Source organism: Silurus aristotelis (assembly GCF_946808225.1).
Source record: "Silurus aristotelis genome assembly, chromosome: 14".
Classification (NCBI taxonomy): Eukaryota; Metazoa; Chordata; class Actinopteri; order Siluriformes; family Siluridae; genus Silurus; species Silurus aristotelis.
Genome location: NC_139587.1, coordinates 12,334,889 through 12,356,329, shown reverse-complemented (window position 1 = coordinate 12,356,329; position 21,441 = coordinate 12,334,889). Strand labels below are relative to the sequence as shown.

The 21,441-nt window shown below is 36.5% G+C and overlaps 1 protein-coding gene and 1 long non-coding RNA gene across 5 annotated transcripts in view; one reads left to right on the top strand and one right to left on the bottom strand.

Annotated features, from left to right (window-relative positions):
- The window catches only part of diaph2 (diaphanous-related formin 2), a 322,782-nt gene that overhangs the window by 235,616 nt on the left and 65,725 nt on the right, over positions 1-21,441 (bottom strand). For all 4 annotated transcript variants that reach the window (XM_083560215.1, XM_083560212.1, XM_083560213.1 and 1 more), the window contains 8 exons: positions 20,665-20,775; positions 19,810-19,922; positions 16,498-16,614; positions 12,307-12,425; positions 11,996-12,060; positions 11,166-11,270; positions 7,532-7,852; positions 5,111-5,225 (listed from right to left, as the gene is read on the bottom strand). In XM_083560215.1, coding sequence (XP_083416341.1) covers positions 5,111-5,225; positions 7,532-7,852; positions 11,166-11,270; positions 11,996-12,060; positions 12,307-12,425; positions 16,498-16,614; positions 19,810-19,922; positions 20,665-20,775 — 1,066 coding nt within the window. The remainder of the gene's footprint in view (positions 1-5,110; positions 5,226-7,531; positions 7,853-11,165; positions 11,271-11,995; positions 12,061-12,306; positions 12,426-16,497; positions 16,615-19,809; positions 19,923-20,664; positions 20,776-21,441) is intronic.
- Positions 1-21,441, top strand: part of LOC310736741 — a 311,461-nt gene that overhangs the window by 229,103 nt on the left and 60,917 nt on the right. The window lies entirely within an intron of this gene.

Below are 21,441 nucleotides of genomic sequence, written 5' to 3'. Positions count from 1 at the left end.
TATAGTCCTTTAACCACGCCCCCATACGGTTTAGTCCTTTAACTCTGCCCCCACTAGTTAGTGTGACGCACACCATGGAAAAGGAAAGTCATGTCGCTAAATGCTCTGAAATTGTACAAGGTTCTTAAGGAAAGTAAGGGATAATTAAGCACCTAGCTGGAACGGGAACAAGGTACTATGTTTGATTGTTTAATGTGTATATGCATTAATATGTGGGTTAATCTATTTAACTGTGAAGAAGTGTTTTAATGTGTTGTTATCACTGTCACATCTGTGACATCATTGTGTGACATCACAAAAGGGTTTCTTATAAATGGCTATTCATGTTTATGTTTGTAAGAGCTGATTGTATTATTTTGTTATTTATCTGTTCTGTAGCTCTTACGGTGTTTCACTAAGAAAAGGTTTTTCATCAAGGAAAGGTAGATTTTGTGTTTCCTAAGAAAAAGGCTGACGGCTGAACACAAAATAAAGGCTTTTTGAAACATCAGTACGCTTCACCATTGTCTGGCTGGGGGTTAGCTACAGGTGGTAATATTGCATCTGTAAGGTCTTAAGAAAAATTACAAAACTATACTACCACCTTGACAATTGAAGGAGATTGATGTGCAATGTCTATAAATAAATAAAAATACAATAAACTGGTGTATGTTAGACCAGGTATGGTAGTTGACTAATACTGTATATTTCTAATTGCCACTGTGATAATTTAAATATTTAGTTATAGTATACAAAAAAAAAGTGACGCAAATAGTATTAAAAGCAGGCACAATGGACATAAAATATTTTCACACTCCTGTTAAAATTGCAGTTTTTTTGTGACTCAGAATAACTGAGAATAAGTATTAGTGGGAAAAAAAATATTTACCTTAGATTATTTTTTTATACCAGGATAAATAAAAGTAACGTTTTAAATTTATTTAAATGTACAATGATTGTAAAATATTTTAGACTAGACAGGCAAGAATTTTTCCTGAACTCTTTAGATTATATTATGAAAATCTTGTAAATTATGCTATAGACTATAGATATATTGTATCCGCTATCATTATTTTCCTCCATCCTTCATTAATCTAAGTTTAATTATAATTATGTCCTTAAATAGTATAAGATGAGTAAACTATTAACACACATAAGTATTTAGACCCATTACTTAATATTTAGTTGAAGCAACGTTGGCAACAAGCACACCTGGATTGGGGGATTTTCTGGGTCAGGTTGGATGGGGACTGTCGGTGGACAGCCACTTTCAGGTCTCTCCAGAGATATTTAATAGGGTTCAAGTCAGGGCTCTGTCAGGACATTCACAGAGTTCCCCCTAAGCCACTCCTGCGTGATCTTAGCTGTGTGCTTAGGGATGTCATGTAGGAAGATGAACCTTTGGCCCAGACTGAGGTCCTGAGCGCTGTGGAACAGGTTTTTCTTGAGAATTTCCCTGTACTTTGCTTCATTTAGCTTTACGTCAACCCTGAACAGGTGCCCAGTACCTGCTGCAGAGAAACATCCCCACAGCATGATGCTGCCATTATCATGCTTCACTGTTGGGAGGGTTTTTGGGCAGGTAATAAGTGGTGAAGGGCTGCCTCCAGAAACAGGAACGGAGGCAAAACAGTTAAATCTTGGTTTCATACAGCCTGAGAGTCCTTCAGGTGCCCGTTGGCACATTTGAAGAGAGCTTCCATGGGTTTCTATGGAAGACGTTTCCGTCTAGCCACACTGCCATAAAGCCCAGGTCAGTGGAGGGCTGCAGTGATGGTTGCCGCTCTGGAACTTTGTCTCATCTCAACACAGGATCTCTGGAGCTCTGTCAGGGTGCCCATTGAGCTCTCTTACTAAGACCCAATTCCCCCAATTGCTCGGTTTAGCGGGGTGACCAGCTCTTGGAAGAGTCCTGAGTTCCATTTGTAAAATTATGGAGGCCACTGCACTTTTGGGAATCTTCAGAGCAGCAGAAATATTTTGTAGCTTTCTGCAGATCTGTGCCTTGCAACAGTCCTGTCACTGAGTTTTGCAGGCCATTCCTTAGATTTCATGGCTCTGATATGCATTGTCAGCTGTAAGGCCTTTTATAAAAAGGTATGCACCTTTCCAAATTATGTCCAATCAACAAACTTTTTCACAGGTGGACTTCATTAAGATATAGAAACATTTTAACAATGATTAAGAGAACTGGGAGGCACCGGCTAACTTTCAAGTGAAAAGGGTCTGAATACTTATACTTGTTTATACTTACATATTCTACTAGGCACTACTAGTACTACTGTCTGGGACATGTTCAGGGAGGCTCCAATTTCATCAACTTGGAGGAGTATGTTAACAGTGACCAGCTACATCGGCAAGTGTATTGTTGACATGACCATCTACAAGACCATCACCACACGCTCCAACCAGAAGCTGTGGAAGACCGCTAAGGTGCACTGCTAAGGTACACTGCTAAAATCCAAAGACTTAGCCTTCAAAACAGGGGACAAGATGGCCTTAAAGACAGCAAGGGCGAAACTGCCCCGTGCCATTAAAGAGGTGAAACGTGCACATGCCCAGAGAATCCACAGGCACTTCCAGGACAGTGGAGAGACACCCGGTGCTTGTGGCAGGGCATCCAGGCGATCACGAACTACAAGACAACTTTACCTGCTTGTGACTGTGACGCCCCCCTCCCAGATACGCTCAATTCAAGGTGCAGAACAACATGGTGGCGAGAAAGACCACCCCTCCTCCCAGTGACCAGGTGCTCTGTCTAACCACAGCTGAAGTGAGGAAAACTCTATGCAAAGTTAACCCACGGAAGTCTGCTGGACCAGACAACAGTCCTGGCAGAGTGCTCAAGGAATGTGCAAAACAGCTAGCGGATGTCTTTACCAACATCTTCAACATCTCCCTGAGCAGCGCCTTTGTAACTACGTGCCTCAAGACAAGACCATCATCGCCGTGCTAAAAAAGTCTACAGTCTGCCTGCCTCAATGACTATCGGTCCCATCGCACTCACACCCATCGTGATGAATGCTTCCAAAGGCTCATCATGAGGCACATCAAGACCCAGCTTCCACACTCACTGGACCCCATCCAGTTTGCGGATCGTCCAAACCGTTCCATGGACAATGCCATCTCCACAACCCTTCATCTGGCCCTTACCCACCTGGACAATAAGGACTTATATGTACAAATGCTGCATAGACTTCAGCTCAGCATTCAACACTATCATCCCTCATTACCTGATTAAGAAGCTGAGCCTACTGGGCCTGAAAACCTCCCTCTGTAATTGAATCGTGGACTTCCTGACTGAGAGTCAGGAAGTCAGTCCGGATCGGAAACAGCATCTCCAGCACCACCACACTGAGCACCGTGGCCTCTCAGGGCTGTGTGCTCAGTCCACTGCTATTCACTCTGCTGACTTTGTAGCAATGCACAGCTCGAATCACATCATCAGGTTTGCCGTTGACACGACCGTGGTGGGACTCATCAGCAGGAACGATGAGTCAGCGTACAGAGAGGAGGTGCACCAGTTAACAGCCTGGTGTAGAGCCAACAACCTTGAACGTTGACAAAACTAAAAAAATAGTTGTTGACTTCAGGAGAACACAAAGCGACCATTCTCCACTGATCATCGATGGATCCTCCATGGAGATTGTCAAGAGCACCAAATTCCTTGGTGTTCTCTCTCCCTCGCTCCTTTACAACACACACAGCATCCGCAAAGCCAACAGCATTGTGGACACACCCACTCTTCCCCCTCCTGCCATCAGGAAAGTGGTTCCGAAGCATTCGGGCCGCCACATCCAGACTGTGCAACAGTTTCTTTCCTCAAGCCATCAGGCTTCTCAACACAGAACTGAACTGAAACTCACGCACACACACTCAACTGTGTGACTAAACTGTGTTACTGATCTGTACAACCCGGACTTAACACACATTCGTACTTACTTCACACATCCATGTCTCAGCACCACCCATAATCACTTCATTATTACAAACTGTTTTACACGCTGTTTACATGCTGTTCTTGCACATCTTCTTGACTGCTGCTATTGCTGTTTTGCACAAACCCTTTTGTTTACATTTTGTTTAATTACAAGGTACACTTCTGTACTCAGTTCTGTACAAACGGCACTGTATGAGATACAGTAGATTTACTTAACTTAGTGCTATTTTATGTTTTGTGTATTTGTCCTACACTGTCTTGTGTTGTCCTACACTGTCCATAAGGGCACCGTTTGCACAAGGTTGCATATGATGCACTTCATGTGTTATTTAGCTTTATGTTGTTAAATGTAGCACCAGGGTTCTGGACGAACGTTCTCTCATTTCACTGTGTACTGCGTCAGCTATATATGGTTGAAATGACAATAAAAGCTTCTTGACTTGACTTAAGGCACATATTTTTTATACATTTACAGACATTTCTTGTCATTATTGTGTACTGATGGTAGATTAATGAGAACAAAAAAATTAATCTGAACAACTGTAAAATCACGTTGCAAAATAAAACTGAAAAAATTCAAGAGGGTTTGAATACTTTCTGGATGCACTTGTGCTTCACTTGACCTTGCAAATGAGCATGATAGAGACTTGTAAGATTGTAAATCACTCTGGATAAGAGTGTCTGTCAAACACCATTAATGTAAATTTTACTGTCCAATTTTTCTTGGACAAGGAAATGTAATGTAAAAATATAAATATATCTAGATAAACGGAAGTTAAAAATAAAACAGAATGGAATGAAACAGTTGTAACAATCTGTGCCATCCTACACTAGAAAGCACTGCAGAAAGCCAGCCAAACTAGGTATGTGGTGACTCCCACTTTGCATCTACCCATCCTCCATCTACCCCATTCAACTCATTGAGAACAGCATATACAGTACAGGAACATGTTCGGGAAAACTACTTCTCACTAGCACAGAAACACACATATGTTCTGTTGTAATTACACATGAGTCTTCACTAAAACTCTGCTTTAGTGTAAGAGTTAAAATCACACTTTATAAAAAATAAAAAAAAGTTTCTTTCACGTTGGTTAAGATAAAAGCTGTTCTCATCTCATGCAACATCGTAAATAAAGTCTGTGTGCGTGTAATTAGTGGAAAAGAGTAAAAAAACAACTGCCTGTTTACCTCTGGACTTGGATGAGAAAGTAAGTGAGAGTTGGGCAAATAGGTCTGAATTTTCAAATTTTTCCTCTCTGGCTTTGATCCAAAAGCAATTCTCTGTCATCTCCTGAGGCACTATCTGCAAGTACAGAAAAAAATACATTGAAACTTTCATGTAAAAAAAGCAAATTCAGAGTAATTACTTACAAATTGTAACCATCTAACCCACATCCCCTAAAACTTCATTCTTAGTCAATACAGTGTTACACAATTTGGAATCACAATGGGCTGATTACCTTTTGGGATATGGCACATTTCAATATACTCTATATTGCATTTTGTGCAGTTCTCAAATTTACTGAAACACTGTTTACATTTGTCAGTACTGTTTGTTTTTTATAACATGACCAAAATAGTTTTCCTTAAGAAATTTGAAATTGTATATTTAATAAAAAAATTAAAAAATTAAAAGATCATATAAATGACATAGGCTAGCTAAGGCCATTTCTTTTCAAAGGGAATGTCCTTTCTTAAAATATTATACATAGTTTCATACATAGTATTAAACATAGTGGTCAAGTTTTAGGGTTAAGACCCATGACACAACAAGTGTAGTAAAATGCATGTGCGGTTCAATGTAGAAAACAAACACGTAATCCAAGCATACATGTTCATGGTCACTAGCATGAAAGTCTGGTACACAATAAGACAAACAGCGGAGCGAACAATTTAAAAATACGTCTATCAAAAAGAAGGGTTATAAATAGAAGCAAGGGTATACAATAACATCACAAAAACACAAAACAGAAAGAATGGCGTGCAAAAACACAATACTTCGCAAAAGCCTCAAAGCATTAGCATAGCATAAATAGGCTAACAACAGTAAGTGACCTCTTGACCCAGAGGTGTTCAGAATTCGGTTGATGGCTCCTTTTGGTGGAACGGAAGGGGAACCGCAGTGGGAAATGTAACAGTAAAGGATTTCCCAATACTAACATCCTAAACAGGTAATACTGAGTGATAGTTCATTGGCACACTAATTCACAGTACAGTTAACCCCCGATGATTGGGGGTTCAGAAAACGCTGCTCGCAAAATTCACGGGTTCTCATTTGGAACCTAACAAGTTGCGGATTATCTTAAAATTTGCAGGAATCCGCAAGAGGACTGAATGTCCAGGAATGTTTTCACTACCAAGTTTTACGAAAAATTGTATAACACAATATTGTATTAAAGTGGCAATGTCTAGATGAATTCACTAAGGTAACATAGGGGCTGCAGAGGGGCGTCTAAAATTCGCAGATTTTGGTAACTCGTGGGGGGTCTTAAAACGTAACCCCTGGGGACGACTGTATAGCAAAATTAAAAAATACCACACATTCACAACTAGTATAAAGTGTACATGGGTAATTAAAAAGTGGAAGGATTGGTTTAAATGACACCTAACAAGGATTGATTGGATTGATTTAATAACATTTTATACACTATGTGTAAAACATTCAGCAAGCAGCAAAACATGAAAGCAACTAAAAAACAACAGTTTTGAAGCCCATAGTTCTTTAACCATTTGTTGCGGGTAAGTCACTGTGTGCCTGAACTAAAGATATGGGAAGTACATACTGTAGAAACATTCTATTTAAAAGTATGCTTTTAAAAGTTAAAGCTTGTTTTTCTTTACTGTTTATAATTTTCAGTACTTTCAGACAATAACAGTAGTTTCTTTCAAATATTGATTATTACATTTGGTTCTTTTAAGAGAATTTTCTTCTGTTAAACAGAAATGTGGTATAAGAGGTGTTAAGAGTTTCAAGATATTGATTAAAATGTAGGTGTTTTTAGTGTACTTTTACCCCTACCTTTCAATCTCTCCCATTATACATGCAATGATTAGAGACCCCATATTTTTATACATTTAATGATATAAATTATCCATGAAAGGCATTAACTGACATGGACTTAAAATCCAGTTAAAAAATGCAAGATATACTCGTATATGTCAAAAAAGCATCTAACTGTAAAAACACACTTGAATCACAAACACAACATTAGGCTACATAGGGATGTTTTTTTTCAAATATCTAACTCTAAACTTACTGCAAGGAAGTCAGATTTGTTCAGCATGTGTTTTAATGACTGGTAAAAACACATTTTGAAGAAAAAAAAAAGGAGTTAATATTACATTAAGAAAAAAAAAGAGAGACCATGCATGATCTGTTTTTCTCTTATTAGGCTGTTTATTTGTTTGATTATTATTGTTATTTTACAGAAAAGTGGAGCTATTGTTCTTACCCTCTCTTTATATAAATCAATGAACCCCATCACCTGCTTAGACTGCTGCCCCCACGACCCGAATTACGGATAAGCGGGAGAAAATGAATGAATGAACCCCATCATGGTTTTGGTCATGATCATATTTCTTTCTGTTAAAAACTGTGTCCTTAATTACCTTGGACCAGTTGACCCTTTTCATCACTGTGTCAGGTTTATAGGTCTTCTTGGGCTGTAGGCCATAAGGGAGTTTTGGGACAACAGGTACAGGAGGTAGACCTGGGGCTCCAAAAAAAGGTGGTGGAGGAGGTGCAGATGGCAGAACAAAGCCAGGTGGTGGTGGCGGTCCTGGTGGTGGAGGAGGTCCCATACCTGCTGGAAGAGGAGGAGGAGGAGGAGGAGGAGGTGGAGGTGGAAGAAGTGCTCCAGGAGGAGGAGGAGGAGGAGTTGATGGTCTCTGCAGACAAGCAACACCTTCTGGGAGGCCTCCAGATGCACCCTGGATATAAAAAAACAAAACAAAGTCAAATAAGAATTTTCACTGCAAATGTTAAAATGTGGCAACCCATCCTTTTTCAATTCTGTGGGGTCCATAGGTATGGGTGGAACAATGAAATTTGCATACTGTATTACATACATTATGTGATGGTGCAGAAAACCCATAGTAAATGTCTTTTGGAATAATACATTTTTAAACGAATTAATCACAGTATTGATGTATGTGTTGTGACTTCCTGTGAATTTCATTATTCTTTTTTGGAGAAGAACTCAAAAACTCTTATTATAAACATATATCTTGCCAGTTAAAAGCAATATGACAATAAGTCACTAGTCTCATGTGTATGTAATGTGAGTGGTAAAGAATTTGAAAAACATTTAATGATATATGGATGATTCAATCCCAATGTTTCTACAAACAACTTCCTGTAACACTTTCTACAGATGAGCTGAATGAGTCTTATGCTTTTCTTCTCTATTTATACTAAATCTCTTAGCAAAGTCATATCCTCACATGGGTTTTCATACCATTGCTATGCAGATGACACAGCTAATTCAATCCTTTCCCCAACCAGACTCTCTTGATTCTGCTCAAATCTCAGCTCATTTGTTAAGGCAACTCATCAGCTAAAGCTTAATTCCACCAAAACTATATTGCATTTCATCCCAGGTGATTAATTTCCACTTAAAGACATTGCAATCTCTTTGATTTTGACTTAATGACAACTCTCTGATTTTACCATCGGTAACTGTATTGCTACAAACTCCTTCCCTTCCTCAACCACTGGTCCCACCATCTCTCAAGATGGTGCAAGGAAAACATGCTCCCCGACTCTTTTCTGTTGAGGTGGTGAAATAAATGTCCATTTAATGTTCGAATGGCTGAGTCACAAACAGTCTTCAAACTACATCTAAACATCTAAAGACCTACCTCTTCCAGAGGTTCTTAAATTAACACTTCTTGTTTGAAAATGTTTTTAGTTTTTTTTGTTCGTTTTAAACCAGGGTTGCACAAGCCAGTGCACTTTTAGTGCCGGTCCCAAGCCTGGATAAATGGGGAGGGTTGTGTTTGGAAGGGCATCCAGCGTAAAAACATGTCAAATCGAACATGCGGATCACAAATACGGATGATCCGCTGTGGCGACCACTAATGGGAGAAGCTGAAAGAAAATGAGTGGTATAAACCATGTCCTAATAAACCAGCATAAAAAATATATATATATATCGATGGAGACTTCAAAGAACTTTGTAGGTCGTTTGGATAAGGGCATCTGCCAAATGTCATAAATGGTTTATTGGAAAAGTATATTAAAAGAAATGACTTGTAAACCCCAAATTTCCTATTCAGTTTGTGGTACTATGATGATGAATTCCTCATGTCAGATGTTTGATTATTCCCAATTAATTAACATTAATGTGAACTTTCTTTCACATAACACAATATACATGAGAAAAGTGACACAGTTCCAGATTGTTGGTTCCAATTTGCCATGAATCTGATAAACTGTATACTACATGACATCATTGAAAATAAATGTGAATTTTGGGCTACAACACAATGTACAGTAAAATTTTGTTTTCATGCTATGATATTTTGACTGATGGTATTGTTATGGCCACAGTTTAATATCATAAATTTCTTGAGATCACTGTAACAAAACTTGACAGACAAAGTTATTTAAAAGTATTTCCACCCCTGCGGATAACTCCTTTTAAGTTTGATCCAAATCCATTTCACAAACCATAAATTATGGTGATTTGTTAACATTAGAATTGCAATAGAATTGCTGCCCTTTATACACACTTCAGGTTTCATGTGAATTCTGCGAACAGCATTTTCTGGTGTCATGCACAAAGCCTCTGTGAACTGCACATTCACTGATGCAGTACAACTTTTACCTAGGCAATACAGGAAAATAGCGTCATAACTCTATGCAAATGTATTAAGAAATTATTCTGGACAATGGAGGAGTTATTTGATGATAAAAGGTGTAGATAAAAAAAAAAAAATGGGCAATATACCTGAGTTTGGACACAGTTGGCCATAATTGTTCTTCCAAATAAGTACAAATTTGTGCAAAAATTGGGTCAGAATGTTACATGCTCCCTATACTGTTTAAGCATAGAATAATAATAATAATAATAATAATAATAATAATAATAATAATAAATACAGATATAAGTGGCAATTAGTGAGGTCCAGGCACTTCTTGAAAATAACACAAAGTGTCCTGGTATGATGAAAGTATACAGGAGCAAAGCATGGAACAAAGCAAGCAAAGGTGGTACAGAAACAATTGGGTAAAGTGACTATAATACACATCTAGACCAAATGATGCAGAGGGGAGAGAATGGCCATTATTTAATACCATACCAAAAGAAACACAAGAAAAATAGCCTATTCAAGTTGTGGTCCAGCTAATGTGCCAACTTTGTAAATTAAGAAGAATATAAGGTGGGGATGGCATGGTGCTTAATGTTGCATACCCATTTTAGAAAGAAGGATAAAACAAAAGTCAGGACGACAAATCAAGGGCATTTCAAACAAAACTAGATTCTATGTCTGGAAAACAGCTTATCTTGCAAAGGCAATGACATCTTTTTTGATTGTTTAATTCTGCAAGCAGGCAAACTTCTCACTTTTTGGTTGATAGCAGCCCTAAAGCATTTTAAATTAGGTTAAGTAGGAAACAAAACACATTTTCAGCAAGAAGCCTTGTGCCTGTTAGTCTGTAAAGAAATGAGGAGTGATTTAGAGAGGAAATTCAGTCTCCCATTCTGATGATGGAGAAGAACATAATAGCACAACAAAGCAATTCAGTAGGATAAAATCCTACATTTTAAAGAGAAGATTGGAAGTTGATTAAATCAGCCAGTTTCATATATCTGATAATCCATTTTCAATTTTACAGATTTACTCAATATCCCTGAGCAAGTATATTAGCAGTTACTTTACCAGAAAAAATTGCCTAATGTGAACCCTCAACAAAAAAATTTCTATTCATAGACTTTAAGTGCTCTAACCTATTTCAAGGTATTTTAATACACCAGCAGAACTGAGTAAACCAGTAAAATAAATTAATTAATGAATTAATTAACTAATAATAATAATTGGTCACTGACCGTGTTATGATAATTATGGCGTTTTAATGCATGTATCTCAGAACTATTGTATGCTATACTGTAATGTGATTTTAAATACTGATAAAGACAACACTGTGTGTGTGTGTGTGTGTGTGTGTGTGTGTGTGTGTGTGTGTGTGTGTGTGTGCGTGTGTAAGAGAGAGTGAGAGAGAGGTGAGGTGCAATTTTACCTGATTCTTTAAAGAAATTATCTTCCCCTCCAACTCTTTGATTTTCTCCTTTTGTTTCTGCAGCTCAGCTTGAGCCTCCTGTCGTGCACTGAACTCTTCGTCAAACTAAAAAAAACACACACACACACACATTCATTTTCTAAAACATACCCCTATCTTTCATCAATTACTCCTTAATGGGCAAATCTCAAACAATTATGAAGTTGACTATGTACAGATAGGTGACAAAGGAAAAAACAACAAATTACATACACAACAGCACTAGTCTACAAAATTACATTGCCCTAATTGTGGTGAATTGTGGTGAAGATTATGGTGCCCTAATTGGTGGTAAAGATTATGGTGGTGAAGATTATGGTGGTGGAGAGTGATGTACAACACAGTGGTCATAAAAATGCCATAGCTGATCTTCTGGTTTATTAATGTCAGTGTGCTGCTGGCTTAATGCAGTTATTGAAAACAAATTATATGCGACCAAATATGCTGTATTTGAAGAAGTAAGTAAATAAGTGTTATTTACTTTAAGACTTTAAATACTTCAAATACATGTGAGAATTAAAGGGTTTGTCACAAAAAAGTATACATACAACATCTGTAAATAAGTCTCTGTTTGGATACAAATGTAACTAATTGTCATGCATTCCCAGGATAACACAAACAAGCATACAGAATGGATCAACAATATTAATCCTGCAGATCGTCAAAAATATAATTTAGCTGCGCTGACAGCTATTGATTAGCTGCTAATCAGGCCAAAGCTGTTTTCCTGTTGGTGTTAAGAGTACAGCAGCATAACAATGACCCGAGTACACAGTAATGATCAGCTTTACCTTTTTAGAAAATTCAATCGCTTTCTGTTCACTTTCCTCCAATTTGGCCTTATCTACACACTGATCTAAAAGTCACAGAAAAACACACATATATCATTATTATTATTATTATTATTATTATTATTATTATTATTATTATTACATGGCTATTACACTGTGGATTAACATGAAATATATTATTATAATTATAATAATATAATGTATTAATAATAATATAATTATTACATATTATGACATTTTATATTATGTCACCACATAGTCACATCTTCTGTATATAAGGAGAGAAGCAGCATAACACACTTGCAACTTACCAATGAGTTGAGTGAAGTCTATGTCTAGCCTCTCTCTGTAACCAAAGTCAGGGTCCATTCCACTTCGGTGAAGTACAATCTGAGCAACACATTCTTCAATTACCTTGTAGTATTGAGGTCTAAGTGAGATACAAATGTACACATTTATTAAACTTTTAAACATTTTGTAAAGCATTTTAAACATAAAAATTTTATACATCCAAACATTTTAATAATATCCCATATGTCTGAAACAATTCAGTGTGTAGTTAAATCTGTAAAAAGAGGGCATGAACATACAGAAGGATTGACTATGGGATATGACAAATATGAGCCTGCGTGTCTGAGAGTAAATAGGCTTGGGATTATCAGTTGCCACAGAACATACTGTGTGACCTTTTCTGAGTCACAGTGTATAGCAATTTTAATTAAAACTGACATTTAGCAGATACAATGTTATCTTAATGTAATGTACAAAATGCGAATAATTAGAGTCTTGACTATAAGTATTTGGACAGTGGCTGTGTGTGTGTGTGTGTGTGTGTGTGTGTGTGTGTGTGTGTGTGTGTGTGTGTGTGTGTGTGTGTGTGTGTGTGTGTGTGTGTGTCTCTCTCTCTCTCTAGGGATTTTGTCACAGGTTCAAAGAAATTGGACAATTGACTGATTAGCATTTTTATTGTCAGGGGCCTTATTTCAGATCAGCCAGACAAATAAAATTTGCTTTCCATTTACAGTGAGGAAAATAAGTATTTGAACACCCTGCTATTTTGCAAGTTCTCCCACTTAGAAATCATGGAGGGGTCTGAAATTGTCATCGTAGGTGCATGTCCACTGTGAGACATAATCTAAAAAAAAAATATCCAGAAATCATAATGTATGATATTTTAACTATTTATTTGTATGATACAGCTGCAAATAAGTATTTGAACACCTGAGAAAGTCAATGTTAATATTTGGTACAGTAGCCTTTGTTTGCAATTACAGAGGTCAAACGTTTCCTGTAGTTTTTCACCAGGTTTGCACACACTGCAGGAGGGATTTTGGCCCACTCCTCCACGCAGATCTTCTCTAGATCAGTCAGGTTTCTGGCCTGTCGCTGAGAAACACGGAGTTTGAGCTCCCTCCAAAGATTCTCTATTGGGTTTAGGTCTGGAGACTGGCTAGGCCATGCCAGAACCTTGATATGCTTCTTACAGAGCCACTCCTTGGTTATCCTGGCTGTGTGCTTCGGGTCATTGTCATGTTGGAAGACCCAGCCTCGACCCATCTTCAATGCTCTAACTGAGGGAAGAAGGTTGTTCCCCAAAATCTCGCAATACATGGCCCTGGTCATCCTCTCCTTAATACAGTGCAGTCGCCCTGTCCCATGTACAGAAAAACACCCCCAAAGCATGATGCTACCAAACCCATGCTTCACAGTAGGGATAGTGTTCTTGGGATGGTACTCATCATTCTTCTTCCTCCAAACATGTTTAGTGGAATTATGACCCAAAAGTTCTATTTTGGTCTCATCTGACCACATGACTTACTCCCATGACTCCTCTGGATCATCCAAATGGTCATTGGCAAACTTAAGACATGCCTGGACATGTGCTGGTTTAAGCAGGGGAACCTTCCGTGCTATGCATGATTTCAAACCATGACGTCTTAGTGTATTACCAACAGTAACCTTGGAAACGGTGGTCCCAGCTCTTTTCAGGTCATTGACCAGCTCCTCCTGTGTAGTTCTGGGCTGATTTCTCACCTTCCTTAGGATCATTGAGACCCCACGAGGTGAGATCTTGCATGGAGCCCCAGTCCGAGGGAGATTGACAGTCATGTTTAGCTTCTTCCATTTTCTAATGATTGCTCCAATAGTGGACCTTTTTTCACCAAGCTGCTTGGCAATTTCTCCCTTGCACTTTCCAGCCTTGTGGAGGTGTACAATTTTGTCTCTAGTGTCTTTGGACAGCTCTTTGGTCTTGGCCATGTTAGTAGTTGGATTCTTACTGATTGTATGGGGGGACAGGTGTCTTTATGCAGCTAACGACCTCAAACAGGTGCATCTAATTTAGGATAATAAATGTAGTGGAGGTGGACATTTTAAAGGCAGACTAACAGGTCTTTGAGGGTCAGAATTCTAGCTGATAGACAGGTGTTTAAATACTTATTTGCAGCTGTATCATACAAATAAATAGTTTAAAAATCATATATTGTGATTTCTGGATTTTTTTTTTAATATTATGTCTCTCACAGTGGACATGTACCTACGATGACAATTTCAGACCCCTCCATGATATCTAAGTGGGAGAACTTGCAAAATAGCAGGGTGTTCAAATACTTATTTTCCTCACTGTATAACAAGAAAAGTTACAGCCAAAAAATGCTCCCATACATGCGATTTGAATGATGCGGAAGGTTTATCAAATTCTTCTGCTCCTTCGCTAGTCATTGTTGACTGATTAACATCGCTCATTAAAAATGTAAGATTAATCCACAAGTTACCAAAATTATCAATTCATCTGCGATCATCATGAATCAACTACAATCCATTGGCCCCTACTTCAAACTCACCCTGACCGAACAAAAAGTTTTTTTTTTTTTTTATATTTATGTTTTATTAAATTAAACAAGCACAAAAGTATTATGCTGACAGATTAAGATATATCACATACCTACATTTGGCCGATCAATAACCAGAACATACAATCTTAAAAACTTTAGAGATACATTTTTCAGATATATTTATGTTCTTGCTATAATGCTGGACAAGCCTATCTTTGTTAAGGACTGTGTTCAATTATGTATAATGCTATCTACAAATTGTCTCCAGACATTTTTTATCGAGCTAAAGTCTGTGAGGGTGATTGAGACAGACGGGAGGTGTTCTGACACAGAATTGATTTACTTGAACAGACTGAATTTTCTCAGTGGTAAACTGGTGATTCTTGGTGACATTTGATTAAAACTTGGCTATCGCACCGATCCGCCAAAAAGGCTTCACAAATTGTTCCTGTTATCATACAGGAGCAAAAATAGAATCACAGTATTTGTTTTGACAAAGTCAAATATCACTTACTCTGCACTGCAAATGGTATATGGCAATGACATGAAGACTTTTACAAGAGAAATCTGAGAATGTGTGTTTTTATTTAAGGTACATAAATAAAAAAATGTCTAGAAAAATGTGACTTCATCTTAACCTAATTCTTTAAATGTTCAAGAAAGGTAGGCTGATTTATAATCAGTGCTGTGCCTCTGTATGATTACAGTAGCTGACATCGCTCGACTTTGTCTAGGTTTCCAGCAGTTAAACAAGTTATTATCAGTGCTTTTGTATTTATGTTTTTTTTTTTACATCAGTGACTTAAACATAAATGTATGATGCATTAAACAAAGTAAATTCTGTACATAAAGCATGCTGCAGGGTATATAGATAAGTATATCACCAAAAGCCTGAACTGGGCGATGAGTAATTTTAACCCTATTATTATAGTGAAATGTATAATACACCCAGTATACTTCAGAACTGCATTAAATATCTGTCACTCACTGGGAAAGATTTTGTAAATATGACATTTACTGGATCTGTATGTACTTTGTCCTGTTTTAGGCCTAGGAGTTATGTATGAGAAGAATTAAAAGTATAAAAAGAATACTGAAAACCTTGGTCTAAGAAGGTCTAAGAACCCACCAGCTTTTGTGGCACTGCCTGCTAATACACTCATGGCTAATATACATATTATTACTTTTTATACTCATAATGAGGTATCCTACATTTAATGGCTACCATCTATCTAGCATGGACCAGATAACAATGAAAAGTAAAAGGCTGACCTAGAACTGTCAAACGCTACCCATGTAGACAGCATATGCACCCCTCACTACAGCATCACACTCACTTCTTAGCTTTCTTCCCCCCTTCTCTCTGTCTGGCACCTTCAGTCCTGTCTCTTATCCAACTACACTTCAAGCATGTAATCCTCACACAGACACATCCAAATCTTAGTGCTATATATTTCTCACTCTCATCCACCTCATTTTTATCATGTCCTTCAAGACAGGCTAAAAATGAGGAAAAGGCTAAATAAAATCTAAAAAAGGCTTTATTCATATTTACATTTAAAACTCTTTTAAAGATTAAAGATAAATTTAATAACCACAAGAACATGTTCATGCAAGTTAATCGGCACACATTTAAAAAACAGCATTATTTTGGAAAAAAATGCTCACCTGATATAGTAGTCATTTCTTATGAGCAGCAAGTGCTGAAGAATAGATAGTAAATATGACTCAGAGCCTGTATCTTTTACCATATTGGACAGCATGTGGTAAACCTCATCCATATCAGTGCACAGAGTCAAGGAAGTGTCTGTTTGGGGTGCATCAATCACACAGCATAAGAAAAAATATTAAATTATAGCTGTTAATGTGCAGTGAATAACCTAAGATAGAACAAAGTAAAACATTTATGCTAACAAATTCTAAATTGTTGTTACTTTTAAACCCTCTCTATGTATAAAAGCATTGCTAGAAAAGACTATTACTGGACCCTCTTAAGCAAAATTTTTTAAAGTAATTTAAAATTGATTTTTATATGTTTATTTATTTATAGTGAATTCAAAACGTCCCTCCGCACTGGTGGTGTAGATTTGGTAGTGGAGCTTGTTTTTAAAGCTGCTGATAAATACAAGGATTTAGTTTGTGGAAAATTTCAAGCAGCTTTTCCAAAGACAAGAATGCCACATTGTGATACTGTGCAAGATTTAATATATAAATACATCTTTCAGCTTCTCCCATTAGGGGTCGCTGGATGCCCTTCCTAACGCAACCCTCCCCATTTATACGGGCTTGGGACCGGCACTAAGAGTGCACTGGCTTGTGCAACCCTAATGGCTGGGGTTGGTTCCCTCACAAATACATGATCGAGAATAATTATAAATTCAATTAAAGGATATTTTCTCCTAACTTACTCTACTGCAGAGAGACTGCAGAGAGACTTTTGAATGCGCTGTATTTGTATTTTGATGTAATATGGCAATTAAATGCACTAAATGGGTTTAGTTATCAACTATATTCTTATATGCAAGTTCAACAAAAAAAATTTAATATTTCTAAGAAGAAAAACAAATTACTTGTTAATTTTAATAAAGGCAAAAGTACTTCTTATCTTTTTACTCGAAAAATTGATGGAATAATCGTTAGAATAATTAATTACTACAATAATCGATAGCAGCAGCACTGGTTGGGAAGAACCTTCCAAACAATATCTGATTTCCATTGTATAAGGTTTTTTTATGCTTTAATTTCAGAGAACACTAAGACATTAAACTGTAATTTTCAATAAAAACTGGAAAAATGTAGCTGTTCTGAAACTATTAATTAGTAGTGTAATCAGCTAATAAAGTAGAGGTGGTACCTAAAATATACAAGTAGGTTACAAAAGATCTTCTAGAAATGAAAAAATTAAGATACAGAAAATACAGAACAGAGATTTCTTAATATGAGAAAACAAAAAGGGGCCTTTTTAAATAAAAGACCATTAAAAATACAAAGCAGTATCAAATACATTTCTTCAGTGTATTTGGATACCCAGAGATATCGGAATGGTCAGACCTATACCATGTATTTGTCCACTAAAGTGTATTTTTTAATAAAACTAAAGCTAAGATTAAAAACAGATTTAAAAAAAGATTAAATCATTCTCACTGCCTTCCTATAAGCTTTTGCCAATTGTATAGGCTTATATGAAATCAGCAAGAACAATATAATGAACCAAAATCCCCAAGTACCCAAAATATATGATGTAAAGCTAAAATAAAATAATTAATCCAATGAATATTTTAGATTTTTGATGATACCTGATATTTTAGATTAACTCCTAAACAGCATGAACTATCCCTTTCTCTAACCATTAACAAAAATGGATAGGTGTTTTATTTTGTTGAAAAATGTTAAACTGTCTAAAAATGGTTTTAGACAGTTTATTATTGTGATGTCACTTTAGGCATGTGACTTGCACTGGTAAGTACAGTTTTTCCTCACATTTTTCATTTACAAATTCCAATAATTTTCTAGATTTAAATATGCAGACATCCCTAAAGATTTTTAAGACCATATTCAACAGATGAAATTATTTTAAATTTCCACTATAATATGTGTTAGGTAACAAATATCTCATGAATGTCAGAGATAGAATCACTGTACTTTCATGGAAACTGCTGCATCACAACATATTGTAACAACCAATCACAGCTGTGCAGATGCAGTCTAGCACCAATCTTTTGGCAGTGCTAAGTGTCTGCTTATAACTCCACAAAAAAACACCTTTTGGGCACGTCCACACTAATACATTTTCATTTAAAAGATGCATGTTTTTCTCTCGGTTTTGGCCTTCCATCCACACTGAGACAGCATTTTCAGTGAATAAAAACCATAGCTTTTTGAAAATGCCATTTTCACATCGCATTGTGGACTGTGAAAAGAGCCAAAAAGTAAATAAACACCAGGCAGAAATGAAGTAGGTTGAGGTATCTTACGTTTGGCTCATGTCCAGAACAGGGACACAACTGTTTTTAGATGCATCAGTGTGGATAAGCAAGTTCTTGGAAACGATTGGAAACGAAAGTGTGGATGTGGAGCGATTTTAGAAGAAAAAACCCATTTTCAAATTTATCCGAATTAGTGTAGACACTACCTTAGTTTTATTTATTTTTTTAATTCTAAATTCTTCATTTTATATAAAAAAATCAATAAATACAATACGTTGGACGTGCTAGCGTAACTCTCACCCCACTGTGAGATACCTCACTCTCGTTAGTGGTCAACGGAGTAAAGTTGTCTTAATGTGTATTTTTTTCAGTTTCAAACAGCAATTTTAGTGATAAAAGCATGTCTTCCAAGCACCCGAATTTGTCTCCTGTTTGTAGTGAAAATGAAGAGGAAAGCTTTCAGTTTAGAGCAGAAAATAAAAATTATGAATCAACATGAAGCAGGAAAGACTGTCAAAGTCATAGTAGCAACTTCGACTTATGATATATTTTACTTACGATGGAGTCGTCCTAATGTATCTCCATCGTAAGTAGAGGACTACCTGTATAAGCAAATGGTAATAGACTAATTTATTTTTAAATAAATGACCATCTCACTGGTGTGGTCCCTCGGTGATAAGCAACGTTCTCTCAGCCACTAATTAAAATTCAGCAGCTGCCTGGAGTTGACATTCATGAGAAAAGCACCAAATGAAGCAGAATAGTAAAAAGGTGAAAAGGCTGTTGGGCTGAACAAAACAAAAGTATTTTTTTGCTAATGTGTAATTATTTGGGAAAATTCCTATCTATAGAGAACATTTTTTAAATATACATAACCACATGGAAAGTTATCAGAAGGTGTGAAATACTAAAATGTCAATCTCTTCCTGGAGTCTGCACAGGCTCCAATTGAAAAGGAGGCACTGGATTTAAGGAATTAAGCACCTGAAAGAGACCAGCACATCTCACTCACTAGCTGCTGTTCACGGAAAAGAAATTGCTGTGAAAAGGATATTCCATTTCTGTGCGGATGTCATCTAGCCGGTGAGACAGCTCAATAGAATCCTCCTCCTTATTCTCATTGAACACCTTCAGCTGAATGTCCAATTCTTCTGTCTCTTTTAGTTCCTGTCATTACAGAAGCGGTGAAAATGAGTATGTAAAATCATTAAAAAAACAGCAGGGATGTACACATAGAGGTTACCTATATCTCCATCCAAATTGTTGTCAATTGAATCTAAATGATGTATTATTTAAATATACCACAATTACAGTAGATTAAAGTTTCTGATTTTACAAGTGCATTTGACTGCTCATAGCTATGGTGCCCTAGTCCTATTCTATATTTTTGGATTCCATGGTGGGGATGGAACACCTACACCTGCAAATATAAATATAAATAAAAAGTGAAGTATGTATATATGCACTATTATGTACCTTAAAATTCTGCAGCTTTCAATGACACAAATGGCTTTTAGGAAAGCTATCTTATAAAAACATAGAATTGAAGGAAAATTCACAAAAGGGAACAGCACACACACATACAGAAACGCAACCACTTAAATAACTAACTAATATTAAATAAATATAAACAAAACTAAGATTTATTTCGATTGCAATTTAAAGAACAATAGAACAAAAGTAGAAAACCCATAATGACTACGAAACATATGATACAATATAAATGGAAGCATAGAAGAAACGAGCATAAACACAGCTCTGACGATGTATAAAGTTGTGAGTGTCAAGTGTTTAAAAAGATCCAGAGAGTGTAAAAAAAAATGGTAAAATCTTTTGTCAAATTCTTATCAAATACTAAAATAGTATAAAAGGGAATTATACTTTAAAAAAATGACATAAAAAAACTCACTGGCAGGATCTTTTTCAGTCCACAGCGCAGAAACTCATTCCGTAAATGGATTCTGAAGTCCAGATCATCCGGAGAAGTTACCAGGGCATTGATTAGCTGCATACAGGCTGTCTGTGTTTGTAACACACACACATACCCAATACACACATACACAAACAAAAATTTTAATACAGACACAGTCTAATCCGATTATCCGATTACTCGAATAATCGATAGAATAATCTTTATAATACTCAATTACTAAAATAATCGATAGCAGCAGCCCTGGTTGGGAAGAACCTTCCAAACAATATCTAATTTCCATTGTAGAAGTTTTTTCTATGCTTTAATTTCAGAGAACACTAAGACATTAAACTGGAAAAATTTAGCTGTTCTGAAACTTTTAATTATTAATGTAATTAGCTAATAAAGTAGAGGTGGTACCTAAAATATACAAGTAGGTTACAAAAGATCTCCTAGAGATGAAATAATGAAGATAACAACCTTATAAAGTAGATGCTACCAACATGTTTATATAATTATATTTGTGTGATAAGTAAAAAGTAAAAAGAATTCTATGTAAAACAATGAAATATGATATACTGTATGTACTGTATAAGACAGGATGAAGGAGAAGTGTCTCAACAACAAACAGCTAATAGCATGCACATCTATTTAGTACATTTTTAAACCACTCATAGTGAAGATGTAGAAGGGATGAGTTAAGATATACTAAAACAAATATACAGATATACTAAAACCATTGATAGTTTTGAAAAGCTCTAGATTGAACAGGCC